The sequence below is a fragment of the Oryctolagus cuniculus genome, chromosome 1 (genome assembly GCF_964237555.1).
Source record: "Oryctolagus cuniculus chromosome 1, mOryCun1.1, whole genome shotgun sequence".
Lineage (NCBI taxonomy): Eukaryota > Metazoa > Chordata > Mammalia > Lagomorpha > Leporidae > Oryctolagus > Oryctolagus cuniculus.
This window is the reverse complement of record NC_091432.1, coordinates 119,226,355-119,242,667: the sequence shown is the minus strand read 5'-3', so window position 1 is coordinate 119,242,667 and position 16,313 is coordinate 119,226,355. Positions and strand designations below refer to the sequence as shown.

General features: G+C 39.9%; 1 protein-coding gene across 1 annotated transcript; it reads right to left on the bottom strand.

The window, feature by feature from the left end:
- Window positions 1–1,656: 1,656 nt before the first annotated feature.
- On the bottom strand, window positions 1,657–7,731 carry LOC127482938 (prostate and testis expressed protein 13-like). The gene is made up of 4 exons (XM_051819029.2): window positions 2,813–7,731; window positions 2,663–2,686; window positions 2,144–2,284; window positions 1,657–1,838 (listed from the first exon to the last, which is right to left on the bottom strand). Exons 1-4 carry the CDS (start codon window positions 2,868–2,870, stop codon window positions 1,657–1,659), a joined length of 405 nt encoding a protein of 134 aa, XP_051674989.1. The 5' UTR covers window positions 2,871–7,731.
- Window positions 7,732–16,313: the final 8,582 nt, after the last annotated feature.

Sequence of the window (16,313 nt, the reverse complement as noted above, 5' to 3'; positions counted from 1 at the left end):
CCAAAATCTCATGGAGATGCAAGACAAGAAACATACCAAGGCCAGGTTCAGGAACACTGGACCTGATTGGTTAACACTGGAGGCTTTGCCCCAGTGGTTTATCAATCTTCACTTCATGCGTAGTGATTGGTAGGTGTCAGTCACTCAGTATCTAACTATGACTCTTCCTGCTACCAGTTCCTTTGTTCATCAGTATGCTGTATCTCTTCTCTAAACATAGTTTTTGTGTCAACATAATTTACTGCCTGTGACAATTCTAGGAACTAGCTACACATCACAGTAACTCTTCATGAATCATTTCTGCTTCAGAACCTATAGCCAGTGTCTCCATTTTAAAATAAAATAATTAACTAGCCCAAAATTGAAGCATCTACCATATTTTCTGCTTCTCATGATGTTAAGCATAGTAGTCAGTCTAACACTGTATTCTTTGGAGAAAATTCAATCAGGCATATATAGCAAACCTTTTAAGATTAATTTGTAGATTTAAATATTCTATCTATGTAAAAATAGCATTATAAATATCAACTCACAATCCTGTATTTCAAGAGATATCCAATGAAATCTGAGGTAATATTATTTTTGAGTGTATAGTTATGTGGCTACAAATAGATATATTAGTGTCTGTAGATTCTAACAAATATGAAGTTTACCTTGACAAAACTGTAAATCCAAAGTGAGTGAATAGATTAACTTTTTCACTTCATGTCTTGGTATGTTTGTTAAGAAAATAACTGATGAATATCTGATAATCTCACTCGATATTTTCTGTTGCAAAAGTGTGTCAATAGATGAAAAAACTCAGCTTTTATCAATGGGCACACCGAATGCAAGGTAGTATTGGAATATTTTGAGGATAAGTAGCTTTCACATCAAAACACAGAGTAATGAGCTGATGTTCAGCCAAGTGCCAAGAGCTCTCCTGTTATATTTAATGTTGGGCATGACAGCAAGGAAGGATGATTAGAAACACAGTGGCCTAGAGCAGTGAAGACAGGAATAGCTGTGGTCAGCACACTTCCCCAAAAATGCTGACAGGCTCTATTACTTGCACAAGTGCATTGACTCTTCCTGTCACTTAAATTAGAGAACACCACCTAATTTCACCTTGACTTTCCCAAACTCTTGCAATATACAAGCCCCTTCTATAGCCCCTGCCAGATACCTCTTCTACTCTCCTCCCAAATATTTCTCCTCACATTTCCTGTGATTTCTTTACCCTACATTTCTATCCAGACTGCTTTCCTCTCATATTCTTCCAGAAGATCTACAAGGAAAATACTTTATTCCCATTTGTAACATATGTTAAAATTTTGATTTTAGCCCAGGTTTAGCATTTTAGCCGAGGTTTAGCATTGGATTTAGCTCAGGTAAGTAAAGATTGCCAGAGGCATCAGATAGGAAAGACTGGAGAATCTAGCCGAGAATAAAAATTTGTTTTTTGACTTATGACTTTACCTTTTCCTATTGGATCATGCACACTGGAAAGATAGAGCGTCTGTAGGTAGAACTACTGGAGTAGAAAAGAAAGTAGAGTCTAGGCTTTGAAAAAATACAAGGTGATAATGTTGCTTTTGGGTAAGGAAAGGCTCAGACTTCAGGGAGATACAGTCTAAAAATCATAATTGTCATTTATATACTTATATATAACTATTATTATGCAGATGTATCTGTATCTTCTCTGATTATTTTTGAAATCTCTTCATTATTTCTGCCATCATTACACCTGTCTCTATCAGTGCAGCAATGGGTTTCTCTCAAGAGGTCATGGAATAGTTGTAGCATTCCTTCTTCACAAACCTTACAATTCAGTGTGGTATAACGAAATAGGTATGTACCTAAAGAGAAGAAAAGCAAATGTGACCACATTGCTTAATCTCATAATTTTCCTAGGAATGGCTTCTATCCAGAATCTCTTCAGGTTTCTATAGACAAGAATGGACCTCAAGGCTGTGTCTAAATCTCATTTATGTCTCCCTAGATGTAACCAGACAAGACATCTGCCTCCCGTGTAGCCCCTATGACCAGGTTGGTGTATGGAGAATCCGATATCCTCAGCTAGTCTCATAAACCCAGGTTCCCGCTACACCTTGATTGTCAGTACTGTGGGCACCGCTGATGATATGTGTGTAACCCTGCTTACCTGAAAAGCGATCACTATAGTAATAGTGATTTGTGGCACAACTCTTGTTTTCCGAGTACACATTAAACTTCCAGCAACTTTTCATGCCACCATGGCATATGGCTCCATCAAAGTGATCACATCGATTGCAAAACCGAATCACTGAAAAAATAAGGAAGCTTTACAGAAGGCTTCAGCAAAGTAATCATGCTGTACAAGCCTATCCCCACCTGTAAACATTTATACTAGGGTGGCACAGACATGCCAAAAAGGAAGTGGGCATGCCTCTGAACTTGTGTTATATTGTCCCTTGACTGGTGACAGCTATGACCAATACTCCCCCAAAGGAATCAAGGACCATCCATTCCTAGTATGGGACAGAATGAACATACTAGAGTAATGAGGGAGGAGAGCAGATGGTAACCAGTAAGAGAGAGGGAGAGAGGGAGAGAGTGAGAGAGAGTGTGTGCAAAAACTAAGGGTTGATCCCTCTCGCTGTGGCGTTATTTATCTAAGAATTGCAGGTCTGCTACACCATACATTTGCTTGTCAGGACTCTGTCTCCTGTGAAGAGAAGAAGAAAAGTTCTCCATCAATAATTTTACACAAACATAAAAGCCTTATGTAGAATCCACTTTCTTCCTCCCCATACATTCTCTTGTCACCCATCCCTGCATCCCTTTTTCTCACCAATGAAGAGAACTATGAATATGCCCAGAAGAAACAACCGGAACATGTTGGAGCCCATTTTTGAGAAGGTCCTAGCGGTAGATTCCAGCTGTATTTATTCCCATCACCTGCCCTGAGGCATCCCCATAGAGTCAGACAGTCATAAATTTCAGATCAAACCACCTAATCCTCTCTACGACGTTCTCAGAAGAGGGTACATCCTGTCTGAATTCCTCCTGTCTGAATAGCTGAATTCCTCCAGCTATTTGGCACTCAGCCCACTGAGACACCACATGTCAATTTATTAATCTATCCCAAGAGATTAACTTTCTTTTCTATAATCTTTTTCCTTTCTACAGTCTTTCTGTTCTGCTTTAGGGGTCATTTCTCCATTTGATAGTCTTCACAAATGGGTCTAATTCTACATGCACATGACATCCTTTCAAGTATAACAGATCCAGAGTCACCGAGCACCTGCAAGTGAGCGACTTAGTCCCATTCAGCACACAACAGCACCCTGGATGCTCAGCTTGGTGTGCCCTCCATCAGGACAACATGCCTCACACTGCGTGTGGCCTCGGGCCAAAGCACAGCAGTCCAGCTACGTCTGACTGCTCAGTCCCTCTCTGAGGGGCGGTTAGGGCAGCAGAGGGAGAAGAGAGGAGGGTGGACATCACCTTGGTTTCTCCTGTGCTTTACTCATTGATTTTTTGGAAAAGATGTACTTATTTATTTGAAAGGCAGAGTGATAGAAAGAGGGAGACAGAGATTTTCCATCTGCTGGTTCACTCAAAATGTCATGCAAGCAGCTAGGATCCTGGAATTCCACCTGGATCTCCATGTGTGTGGAAAGGGCCCAAGTATTGGGAATATCTTTTCTGTCTTCCCATGCACATTAGCAGATAGCTGGAACAGAAGCAGAGGGGCTGGGACTCTATGCAGCTTTCCAACATGGGATGCCTGGTATTGCAAGCAGCTGCATAATTCAGTGCACAAGTATGCTGGCCCACATTAATGATGTTTTCTTTTCTTTTTTTTAACGATTTATTTTATTTATCTGAAATATGGAGTTACAGATAGATGTAGAGACAGAGAGGTCTTCCATCCGCTGGTTAACTCCCCAGATGGCCACAATGGCTGGAGCTGTGCCAATCTGAAGCCAGGAGCCAGGAGCTTCTTCCAGGTCTCCCACATGGGTGCAGGTGCCCAAGGACTTGGGCCATCTTCTACTGATTTCCCAGGCCACAGCAGTGACCTGGATCAGAAAAGGAGCAGCCGAGACTAGAACTGGCACCCCTATGGAAAACTGGTGCTTCAGACCAGGGCTTTAACCTGCTGTGCACAGCACTGTCCCAATGATTTTTTTTTTCACTAGAAACATAGACCATGAATGATTTCAGTTGGAGAGACTTACATTGGTATTGTGGAGAGATTAGAGTAGATATATTTACAAAGATCCCTAGAAATTGTATGGGCACGGTAGTTAGGGAGTACAAGAAATGAGTTTTCCAATGGTTGTATGCTTTTCCCTTACTTCCTCCTGAAGATTCCCTCCCCTTTCTCCTATCAGTATCCACTGGCTCCATGATGAATCTCCTGGTCTCCATCTCAATACAAGAACAAAGTACCCTGATCAGGGCACTTAACACAATTTGTCATTCTGCAATTTCCTTGGTTTTGTGCATTTTGTTTCTCTCCCCTCATGAGCAGAAAACCTTATGACTGCTCTCACTCTGAAATTCCACTCATTGTTTTCTCTTTGGTATCTGCAGTCACTCCTGCTTGTAGCAGATCCTCAGAATATCTGATGGGCAAATGTACAGCATGAATAAACACTGGGAAGGTATGAGGGCAGGGGAATTGTGTAAAACCTTTATCCTGACAGTCCCTGGTCCAACTACAAAGGATGAACTCGCTGGCCTTAACTTTGCATCAGTCCATGAGAGAGGTAGATTGCCCTGTAGTGGGGAGCGAGGGAATCGTGTATCCAAATGTATTCCTCACGGAGTGCTTCACCATAGGATATCTCAGTATAATCCCTCATATAATCCCGACTCTATGGAAAGTCTCCTGTGCCCTGGGATGGAAGTAATGATGCTCCCACCTGCTGTGTGACTTGAAACTGGTTATTGACCCTTGCTGAGCCTCTGTGACCAAACAGGTGAAGACAAGGACTTGCTCAGGTCTAACTGAGGTCCAGTTGCCCTACCTGCCTGGATCCCACCCCTGAAATCTTGGCTCTCCATCTCCTCCTGCAAGGTCAACTCAAGGCACTTTGAGTCCAAGCCCCATTTTCCATTCTCTTCACAGCCCTCCAAGCTCTCTAGACTCAGATGTGAGAGCAGAGGAACCATAGAGTCTAAGGTCCAGTTTCACATCAGAAGCAGGACTCAAGTTAAAATGCCTCCACAATGTAAATGTTGAGGGGGTATGTTGACCAAGTCGGGGGCTTGGAATATGAAATAGGGCCAGAGATGGATTATAAGTCTTCCCCCACCACTTGCACAGTTCAGCTCCTGCCAGGCCCAGTACAAGAGCTTAACTTAGTGAATTTGGTGAAAATAACTGTGGCAAGGCCCAAATACCAGAGCAACTATGTTTGCCAGAACTCCTCTGAAAGCCCCTCCACGGCCCCTTCTCCCGTGGCTCTGCCGCAAGTGAGTCACCAGGACCTCAGCCTCTGAGGGGGCCTCTCCCTGAGTCCTTTAACCCTTGAGAAGCTCTAGAAGGCCCCCTCGACCTCCAGGCCCTCAGTACAGCACAAGCTCCACACCTGGGATGACGAGAACTGGAACGAGAGAGTCCTACAAGCTGCCCCCTCTGCTGTTCTCAAGCTATTTGCCATGACTGCTGGGACAGATGTACCTCCTACACCCTTACAACTGCAGGCTGCTGGGATGTTAAGTCAGACTGGAGAAGAGAGACTGGGGATCACATCGTCTTAGGTGTTCTTCTTCCCTGAGAAAATCTCTGTGCTACTTACTGTGAAACTGGTCATATTGACCATCCGTTCTTTGCAGTGCTATATTGGGAAAGGAAGACCCATTGCATGCAATAAAAATTGCATGGGAATCATTTTTTGTTTCCTCCAGCAAAAATAAACTGAGGGTTCCTTCACTTGTACTCCCTGTGCCAAGACCTAAAATACAGAATAAGATAATAGAAGGCTTGGTATTTGAAATTCTTGGGAGCCATACAGACCCTGCAGCCAGAGTAATTCTTAGATGTGTCAAGCAACTCAGGCCACTCATAGAGGTGTCCTGGTAGGGCAGTGGCCAGGGCCTACAGGTAGTGCTGTGCCATAGGAAGAGAAAGAATCTGGCAGTGGGTGCATCTGCAGGCATGGCCTGAGAAGTCCACCACCACCAAGGCTTTGATTGGAGTTGTGTGTTGGAGTGGGCAGGAGACCAAGAACAGCTCCTTCCAGATGGCCTTTGAAGTCAGGAGCTCTGATGCAGAACAGACTGGGTTCTCTTGGACAGGCAAGCAGTTCAACTATGGTTCACTGAGATAGGGTAAGAGCTGGGCCTGTGCAGCCCAGAATACCTGAAAGCCAGAGACACATAAGAGGACTGCAGAGATCCCAGGAGGGCACTCTGCTGAAAAGGCTCGGGGTTCTCTTCTTCTGCCTTGCCCCTGTCTGCAGACTCCTCTTCTCAGGGATTTTCTGGGCATTTCAGAGTGCCATTCTGCGTTGCAAACCCCTAGACACAAGTCGTTCTCTCAGAAGAACACCTATAGGGACTGGTGCAGAAGTGTGAAAAGGGTGCCTATTCCCAGACCAAGCCCAGAGACAAGCACAATGGCCTAGATTTGGAACACAGAACACATCCTGCCAGCCCCTCTTTGCTTTCCCAAAGGCCTGATCCTGAGGAATCTCACACAACCCTGTCTTGGGAGGACAGAAATGCAACTCTAACTCTCCCCACCGCAAGTGACTGGAAGAGGGCACCCGTGTCAGAGACTGACCTATCACCAAGAATCACAAGTCTTAAATCTTCCATGAGCACATCTGTCAACATTGCCCTGTTTTCTCATTCTCCCAGGCTTCACTTCATGATTTGCTGGCAATCTCTGATTTCTTCTTTCTGTCATCCCCCTTTTTATTTTTAAAATTTTAAAAATTTTATTTGATGTATACAAATTCATGTGCTTCAGAAAGTATGTATTCAGTTACATAGTATTACCTGCCACTCTACCTTTCTTCCTACCCATGCTCCCTCTCTTCTTCCTCATTTTCCTGTTCCAATTGTGTTTTGCAAAGATCTATTTTCAGTTAACTTTTTACTCATAAGTTTATTCTTACACTAAGTAAAGAGTTCAATATAGTTTGAAGGAATAAAAAAACCATGTTCCTCACAGTTGAAAGAAGAGTTGCTAAAATTGATAGCGTCTCAAAGTGTTAATTTCACCTCCATAGATTACCTTTTAGGTACTCTACTAGTTACCACAGTTCAGGGAAAACCTACGATTGTTGTCTTTTTTTTTTTTTTTTTTGACAGGCAGAGTTAGACAGAGAGAGAGACAGAGAGAGAGAGAGAGAAAGGTCTTCCTTCCGTTGGTTCAGCCCCCAAATGGCCGCTACAGCCGGTGCACTGCACCTATCTGAAGCCAGGAGCCAGGTGCTTCTCCTGGTCTCCCATGCTTGTGCAGGGCCCAAGCACCTGGGCCACCCTCCACTGCACTCCCGGGCCACAGCAGAGAGCTGGCGTGGAAGAGGAGCAATGGGGACAGAATCCGGCACCCCAACCAGGACTAGAACCTGGGGTGTCGGCGCTGCACGCGGGGGATTAGCCAAGTGAGCCGTGGCGCAGGCCGGTTGTTGTCTTTTTGAGACTGGCTTACATTGCTATGTATAATGGTTTCCAGTTGCATCCAGTTTCTTTCAAATGACAGGGTATCATTTTTTTAAACCACTGTGTAGTATTTTATACTATATGTAGTAGATATATATATACTATACATAATATATATTATTTATTGTATAATTATAGTTATTTATATATATCATTACATTATATATAATGCTATGTATTATATAATGTTATATATATTATATAACATATGACACATAATAATGTATAATATGAACCATAAAATAAATTATATAATGAATAATATATAATACACATTATTATATATATTATTTTATATATAATATATTGTATATATAATATATTGCATATATGTGTATATTATATATTGTAGTATAATATATAAAATTATATAACATAATAGAATAATATAATACATAATAAATATTATAATATATAATATATATACACGTGTATATCATAATGCATAATATATGATATACAATACAATATATTAATGTATATAATATACAAATATCATATACAATATTTTATAATGTATAAATATATATTATATATTATAAATATTATATATACATAACACATATATAATCTATAATACATAGTGTATATAATACATAATATATAATATATTGTATATCATATAGTATTTTATATGTTATATAATATAGATATGTATATATTATATAGCATATAATATATACTATATATGATATAGTATATTATATAATATAGAATATATAACATAATATATAGCATAATGTATAATATATAATATATATTATATAATATAGAATGCATTGTATGTTATATACAATATAGCATATATATTTAATATTTTAATAATAATATTAATGTAATATTAATAATATTTAATGATATTTTATATAATAAATTATATAATATATGGTAGTATGTATTATGAAGTATATATTTTATTGTATATTATTTATACTATAAATTATAATAAATAATATAATATTATATGAATATATAATATATAATATAATATAAATAATATAATATATATGATATAATATATTATATAATATAATATATATCCACTAACAGTGGATTAGAGTACCTTTTTCCCTACATCCTCATCAGCATTTGTTGTTTGTTGATTTCTGTATGAGAACCATTCTAACTGTGATGAGGTGAAACTATTGTGATTTGGATTTAATTTTGCTAATGGCTACTGATCCTGAACTTTTTTCACATGTCTGTTGGCCATTTGAATTTCCTCTTTGAAAAATTACTGTTCATTCTTTTTACCACTTCTTAACTGGATTATTTATTTTGTTGTTGTTGAATTTTCTTAGTTCTTTTTTTTTAAACTTTTATTTAATGAATATAGTTTTCCAAAGTACAGCTTATGGACTACATTGGCTTGTCCCCACCCCCCGATGACTTCCCTCCCACCTGCAACCCTCACATTTCCCGCTCTCTCTCCCCTTCCATTCATATCACAATTCATTTTCAATTTTCTATATATACAGAAGATCAGTTTAGTATACATTAAGTAAAGATTTCAACAGTTTGCACCCACATAGAAACACAAAGTGAAATATACTGTTTGAGTACTCGTTATAGCATTAAATCTCAGTGTACAGCACATTAAGGACAGAGATCCTACATGAGGAGTAAGTGCACAGTGACTCCTGTTGTTGACTTTACAAATTGACACTCCTGTTTATGGCATCAGTAATCTCCCTATGCTCCAGTCATGAGTTTCCAAGGCTATGGAAGCCTTTTGAGTTCTCTGACTCTTATCTTGTTTAGACAAGGTCATAGTCAAAGTGGAGGTTCTCTCCTTCTTTGATGACCTATTCTTTCCACTGGGATCTCACTCACAGAGATCTCTCATTTAGGTCTTTTTGTTTTGCCAGAGTGTCTTGGCTTTCCATGCCTGAAATACTCTCATGGGCTTTTCAGCCAGATCCGAGTGCCTTTAGGGCTGATTCTGAGGCCAGAGTGCTGTTTGGACATCCACCATTCTATGAGTCTGCTGTGTATCTTGCTTCCCATGTTGGATCACTCTCCCTTTTATTTATTCTATCAGTTAGTATTAGCAGGTACTAGACTTGTTTATGTGATCCCTTTGACTCTTAGTCCTTTCATTATGATCAATTGTGAACTGAAACTGATCACTTGGAATAGTGAGATGGCATTGGTACATGCCACCTTGATGGGATTGAATTGGAATCCCCTGGTATGTTTCTAACTCTACCATTTGGGGCAAGTCAGCTTGAGCATGTCCCAAATTGTACATCTCTTCCCTCTCTTATTCCCACTCTTATGTTTATCAGGGATCACATTTCAGTTAAATTTCAACACTTAAGAATAACTGTGTATTAATTACAGAATTAAACCAGTAGTATTAAGTAGAACAGACAAAAAAATACTAAGAGGGATAATGTATTAAGTTGTTCATTAACAGTCAGGGCTATGCTGATCAAGTCACCGTTTCTCATAGTGTCCATTTCACTTCAACAGGTTTCCTTTTTGGTGTTCAGTCAGTTGTCACCAATCAGGGAGAACATATGATATTTGTCCCTTTGGGACTGGCTTATTTCACTCAGCATGATGTGTTCCAGATTCCTCCATTTTGTTGCAAATGACTGGATTTCATTGTTTTTTACTGCAGTATAGTATTCTAAAGAGTACATATCTAATAATTTCTTTATCAAGTCTACCATTGATGGGCATTTAGGTTGGTTCCAGGTCTTGGCTATTGTGAATAGAGCTGCAATAAACATTAGGGTGCAGACCGCTTTTTTGTTTGCCAATTTAAATTCCTTTGGGTAAATTCCAAGGAGTGGGATGGCTGGGTCGAACGGTAGGGTTATCTTCAGGTTTCTGAGGAATCTCCAGACTGATTTCCATAGTGGCTTGACCAGTTTGCATTCCCACCAACAGTGGGTTAGTATCCCTTTTTCCCCACATCCTCGCCAGCATCTGTTGTTGGTAGATTTCTGTATGTGAGCCATTCTAACCGGGGTGAGGTGAAACCTCATTGTGGTTTTGATTTGCATTTCCCTGATTGCTAGTGACCTTGAACATTTTTTCATGTGCCTGTTGGCCATTTGGATTTCCTCTTTTGAAAAATGTCTCTTGAGGTCCTTGGCCCATCTCTTAAGTGGGTTGTTGGTTTTGTTTTTGTGGAGTTTCTTGATCTCTTTGTAGATTCTGGTTATTAACCCTTTATCTGTTGCATAGTTTGCAAATATTTTTTCCCATTCTGTCTGTTGTCTCTTCACTCTCCTGACTGTTTCTTTTGCAGTACAGAAACTTCTCAATTTGATGCAATCCCAATAGTTGATTTTGGCTTTGACTGCCTGTGCCTCCTGTGTCTTTTCCAGAAACTCTTTGCCTGTGCCAATATCTTGAAGGGTTTCTCCAATGTTCTCTAATAACTTGTCGGAGTCAGGTCGTAGATTTAGGTCTTTAATCCATGTTGAGTGGATTTTTGTGTAAGGTGTAAGGTAGGGTTCTTGCTTCATGCTTCTGTACATGGAAATCCAGTTTTCCCAGCACCATTTATTGAATAGACTGTCCTTGCTCCAGGAATTGGTTTTGGATCCTTGGTCACATATAAGTTGGCTGTAGATGTTTGGGTTGATTTCTGGTGTTTCTATTCTGTTCCATTGGTCTATCCATCTGTTTCTGTACCAGTACCATGCTGTTTTGATTACAACTGCCCTGTTGTATGTCCTGAAATCTGGTATTGTGATGCCTCCGGCTTTGTTTTTGTTGTACAAGATTGCTTTAGCTATTCGAGGTCTCTTGTGCCTCCATATGAATTTCAGCATCATTTTTTCTAGATCAGAGAAGAATGTCTTTGGTATCTTGATTGGAATTGCATTGAATCTATAAATTGCTTATGGGAGAATCAACATTTTGATGATGTTGATTCTTACAATCCATGAACATGGAAGATTTTTCCATTTTTTTGTATCCTCTTCTATTTATTTCTTTAAGATTTTGTAATTCTCATCGTAGAGATCTTTAACGTCCTTGGTTGAGTTTATTCCAAGGTATTTGATTGTTTTTGTAACTATTGTGAATGGGATTGATCTTAGCAGTTCTTTCTCAGCTGTGGCATTGTCTGTGTATACAAAGGCTGTTGATTTTTGTGCATTGATTTTATATCCTGCCACTTTGCCAAACTCCTCTATGAGTTCCAGTAGTCTCTTAGTGGAGTTCTTTGGATCCTCTAAGTAAAGAATCATATCATCTGCAAAGAGGGATAGTTTGACTTCTTCCTTCTTGATTTGTATTCCTTTAATTTCTTTTTCTTATCTGATGGCTCTGGCTAAAACTTCCAGAACTTTGTTAAATAGCAGTGGTGAGAGTGGGCATCCCTGTCTGGTGCCAGATCTCAGTGGAAATGCTTCCAACTTTTCCCCATTCAATAGGATGCTGGCCGTGGGTTTTCCATAAATTGCTTTGATTATATTGAGGAATGTTCCTTCTATACCCAGTTTGCTTAGAGTTTTCATCATGAAAGGGTGTTGAATTTTATCAAATGCTTCCTCTGCATCTATTGAGATAATCATATGGTTTTTCTTCTGCAGTCTGTTAATGTAGTGTATCACATTGATTGATTTGCGAATGTTGAACCATCCCTGCATACCAGGGATAAATCCCACTTGGTCTGGGTGGATGATTTTTCTGATGTGTTGTTGTATTCTCTGGGCGGGAATTTTATTGAGGATTTTTGCGTCTATGTTCATCAGGGATATTGGTCTATAATTTTCTTTCAGTGCTGCATCTTTCTCTGGCTTAGGGATTAAGGTGATGCTGGCTTCATAGAAAGAATTTGGGAGCATTCCCTCTTTTTCGATTGTTCTGAATAGTTTGAGAAGAAATGGGATTAGTTCTTCTTTAAATGTCTGGTAGAATTCAGGGTAGAATTCAGGGTAGAATTCAGCTGTGAATCAATCTGGTCCTGGGCTTTTCTTTGTTAGGAGGGCCTTTATTACTGTTTCAATTTCTGTTTCAGTTATGGGTCTATTTAGGTTTTCTATGTCTTCATGGTTCAATTTTGGTAGATTGCATGTGTCCAGGAATCTATCCATTTCTGATAGATTTTCCTGTTTGCTGGCATACAAGTCCTTGTAGTAATTTCTGATGATTCTTTTTATTTCTGTGGTGTCTGTTGTTACATTTCCTTTTTCATCTCTGATTTTATTGATTTGGGTCTTTTCTTTTTTTAGTTAGTTGGGCCAATGGGGTGTTAATTTTGTTTATTTTTTCAAAAAACCAGCTCCTCGCTTGGCTGATTTTTTGTAATTTTTTTTTATTCAATCCTGTTAATTTCTTCTCTGATTTTAATTATTTCTCTTCTCCTATTAGATTTGGGTCTGGTTTGCTGCAGTTTTTCTAGGTGCTTGACATGCACTGAAAGCTCATTTATTTGGTACCTTTCCAATTTCTTGATATAGGCACCTATTGCTATAAACTTGCCTCTCAATACTGCTTTTGCTGTATCCCATAAGTTTTGATATGTTGTGCTGTTATCCTCATTTACTTCAGAAAGTTTTTGATTTCTCTTTTGATTTCTTGAATGACCCAGTGTTCATTCAGGAGCATGTTGTTCAGTCTCCATGTGTTTGCACACTTTCTAGGTTTTCCTGAGTTGCTAATTTCCAGCTTCATTCTGCCGTGGTCTGAGAAGCTGCATGGTATGATTCTAATTCTTTTAAATTTGCTGAGACTTGCTTTATGGCCTATTGTGAGGTCAATCCTGGAGAAGGTTCCATGCACTACTGAGAAGAATGTAAAGTCTTTAGATGTAGGATTGAAAGTTCTGTAGATATCTGTTAGATCCATTTGGGCAATAGTGTCGATGAGATATGCTGTTTCCTTGTTGATCTTCTGTCCGGATGATCTGTCTATTTCTGAGAGTGGAGTATTGAAGTCCCCCAGTACTATTGTATTGGAATCTAAGTATCCCTTTAAGTCCCTTAACATATCTTTTAAATAGACCTGTGCCCTGTAATTAGGTGCATATACATTTATAATAGTTAACGTCTTCCTGTTGAATTGAACAGGAATCATTAATCATTATATAGTGCCCCTCTTTGTCTCTCAACAGTTTTTGTGTTAAAGTTTATTTTGTCTGATATTAATATGGCTACACCTGCTTTTTTTTTGGTTTCTGTTGGCATGGAATATCTTATTCCAACCTTTCACTTTCAGTCTGCATGCATCTTTGTATGAGAGATGTGTTTCTTGTAGGCAAGAAATAGTTGGGCTTTGTTCCTTAAGCCAATCAGCCAATCGGTATCTTTTAACTGAAGAGTTAAGTTCATTAACGTTTAATGTGACTATTGATACATAGTGACTTTGCCCTGCCATTTTCCCGGAGATATTTTCTAGTATATGCTTTGAGCTTCCCATGCTCTTTTACTGGTAGGTGTTCTTCCTTTACCTTCTTTCATATTGATGGCCGTGTTTCTGTGTTTCTGAGTGTAGCACATCTTTAAGTATCTTTTGCAGGGCCGGACGAGTGGCGGCAAAGTCTTTCAATTTCTGTTTGCTATGAAAGGTCTTTTCTTAGTTCTTTTACAGTCTGGATATTAACCTTTATCAGTTGCGTAGTTTGCAAATATTTCCTCCTATTCCATGGGTTGTGTCTTCACTTTGCTGAGTGTTATTTTGCTATGCAGAAGTTTCTCAGCTTGAAGTAATCCCATTTGTCAATTTTGGCATTGATTGCCCTGTGCTTATTCTTTTTTCTTTAATCCTGCATTTATTTTTAGACAATTTTAGAAATATTTCTTTTTTTTTTCCTCTAATGGCTTTTATGTCTGGACTATGCCTCTGTGGTTTAGTGGAGTGTGTAGTATTTCAGTGAATACCCAGAGGCATGTACTATGTGTGGCCAGGGAACTCTGATTCGTGCTCCAGAGTGGGGGACACAGGGTGATAACACCAAAGTTGGTTGTGCCATGTCTCCTCTTTTTTTTATCAGCAAAGAGGGGTTGATCCACTCTGTTGCATGGCTACACCCTCCCCTCATCTCTTCCAAGGTGATCAAGGCCCAGGTGTTAGCCGGCAGTGGGTGTAATGCTCATCCCTGCTGCCAGAAGAACCACACAAAGGATCTGCGCAGTCCTCTGTGTGATCATGGACTGCCTCTTAGTGACCCACTCAGGCATTCAGGGGGTTCTGAGCGTGTGTGGAACCACTTACAATGATTGTCCAGAGACAAGGCTCCACCCTCACCGTCTCGTGCAGTCACAGATTCTCAGTCTCAGCACACAAGGCTCCCACACTATGGGGTTCTTAGGATCCATTTCACCCCAGTAGACTGTCCCATCCACAGAGGGACTGTCTCATCCACAGAGAGGCAGAGAAGTTCCCAGATCCTTCTGCCTGTTGGGGCTCCAAATAAGCTGTTTGAGCCCTGGGGCACATAATACATTTAGGTGCTGGGGGTACCTCATAGTCATCCTTATTCTGAATAATTTCCCTGTTCCTTTGTTTCTCCTGACAATTCTTCCAGCCAGACTCAAAGTCAATGGGGAATGCGTATTTTCTCCTTTGGGAAAATCCCTGGATTGCATGCATGCAAAGGATATGTAGGGTTGCAGCCCCATCTCATTTCACAATGGTGGTTCTCTCCACTGGTTTCTGGGTGCACACACCTGAGCTGCTGCCACAGCTGCTGACAGGATAGTGTCTCGTCTTTGCCAGTTGCTGGGTATGTGTACAAGAGCTGGAAAAAGCTGTAGTGTATGTCAAAAATGGCACCTTCCCTCTCTCAACTGGTTGCTGGGCCCTGTTTTTGGGGGGGATGGAAAGAGAAAACATGCCCCCTTTACTAGGGTAGCAGGTATTGTCTCCCACAGGGCTCCAGACCAGACTCATGGCAGGCTCTCCTCTGTCCCTATCACCAGTGACCCCAGCTGCTGCAGTCTGATCTCACCTCACTCCCCAAAGCTGGTACTCTCTCAGGCTCTCAGCTGCTGAGGTCCTGCATCATGGCCATGCTCGTATTCCATATCCACACTCTCCACGAAGATCCACAGCATTCCTCATCCTTCCACGGAATTTCCGCTGCCATTCCCCCTTAACTATCCCCTTAGTACACAATCTTTCCACTTTCTTTTTTTTTATCTTTCCCAAGTCTACAGCAGTGGGCTCCCTCCCTATTCTTTCATCTAGGAAATCCCTTGGTAATTCTCTAAACTCCTTGGGTCTGTGGCTTGATGTCAATAATTAATTTCAGAAAATTCTCAGTCATCCTTATTCTGAATAATTTCCCTGCTCCTTTGTTTCTTCTCCTATGACACTACCAGGATGTATGTTTTAAATGTATGTATGCCCTACAGGTTTCAGATAGTCTGTTATGTCTTTTCATTTTCTCTTTTTATTTCAGTCATGGAATTTGTTACTGGTGCATCTTCAGGCTTGCCGTTGTTTCCTTGGCTGTGCTGAGCTTAAACCACTGCAACAATAAAACAAACCATGTTAGCTTAAGTGAGTTAGAATTTGATGAAATTCTATCTTCATTGGTAAAAATAATTTAAAATATCCTGAAATAAATTAAAGATGTTTGTAGGAATGTCAAAGTTAATCATTTAGAAAGCAGTACAAATGCAATATTTCTTGATCTCTTTCATCCAAACTCCAAATGTTGGCATTCTTTAGGACATAGCTATCAATTCTTTTCTATT

Excerpts from the sequence above, each read along its gene's own strand:
- LOC127482938 (XM_051819029.2), bottom strand. The coding sequence starts at position 2,870 with ATGGGCTCCAACATGTTCCGGTTGTTTCTTCTGGGCATATTCATAGTT. Across the intron at positions 2,687-2,812 it reads ATTCATAGTTCTCTTCATTG|GAGACAGAGTCCTGACAAGC; the intron begins GTGAGAAAAAGG and ends TTCTCTTCACAG. Across the intron at positions 1,839-2,143 it reads CTATAGTGATCGCTTTTCAG|GTACATACCTATTTCGTTAT; the intron begins GTAAGCAGGGTT and ends TCTTCTCTTTAG.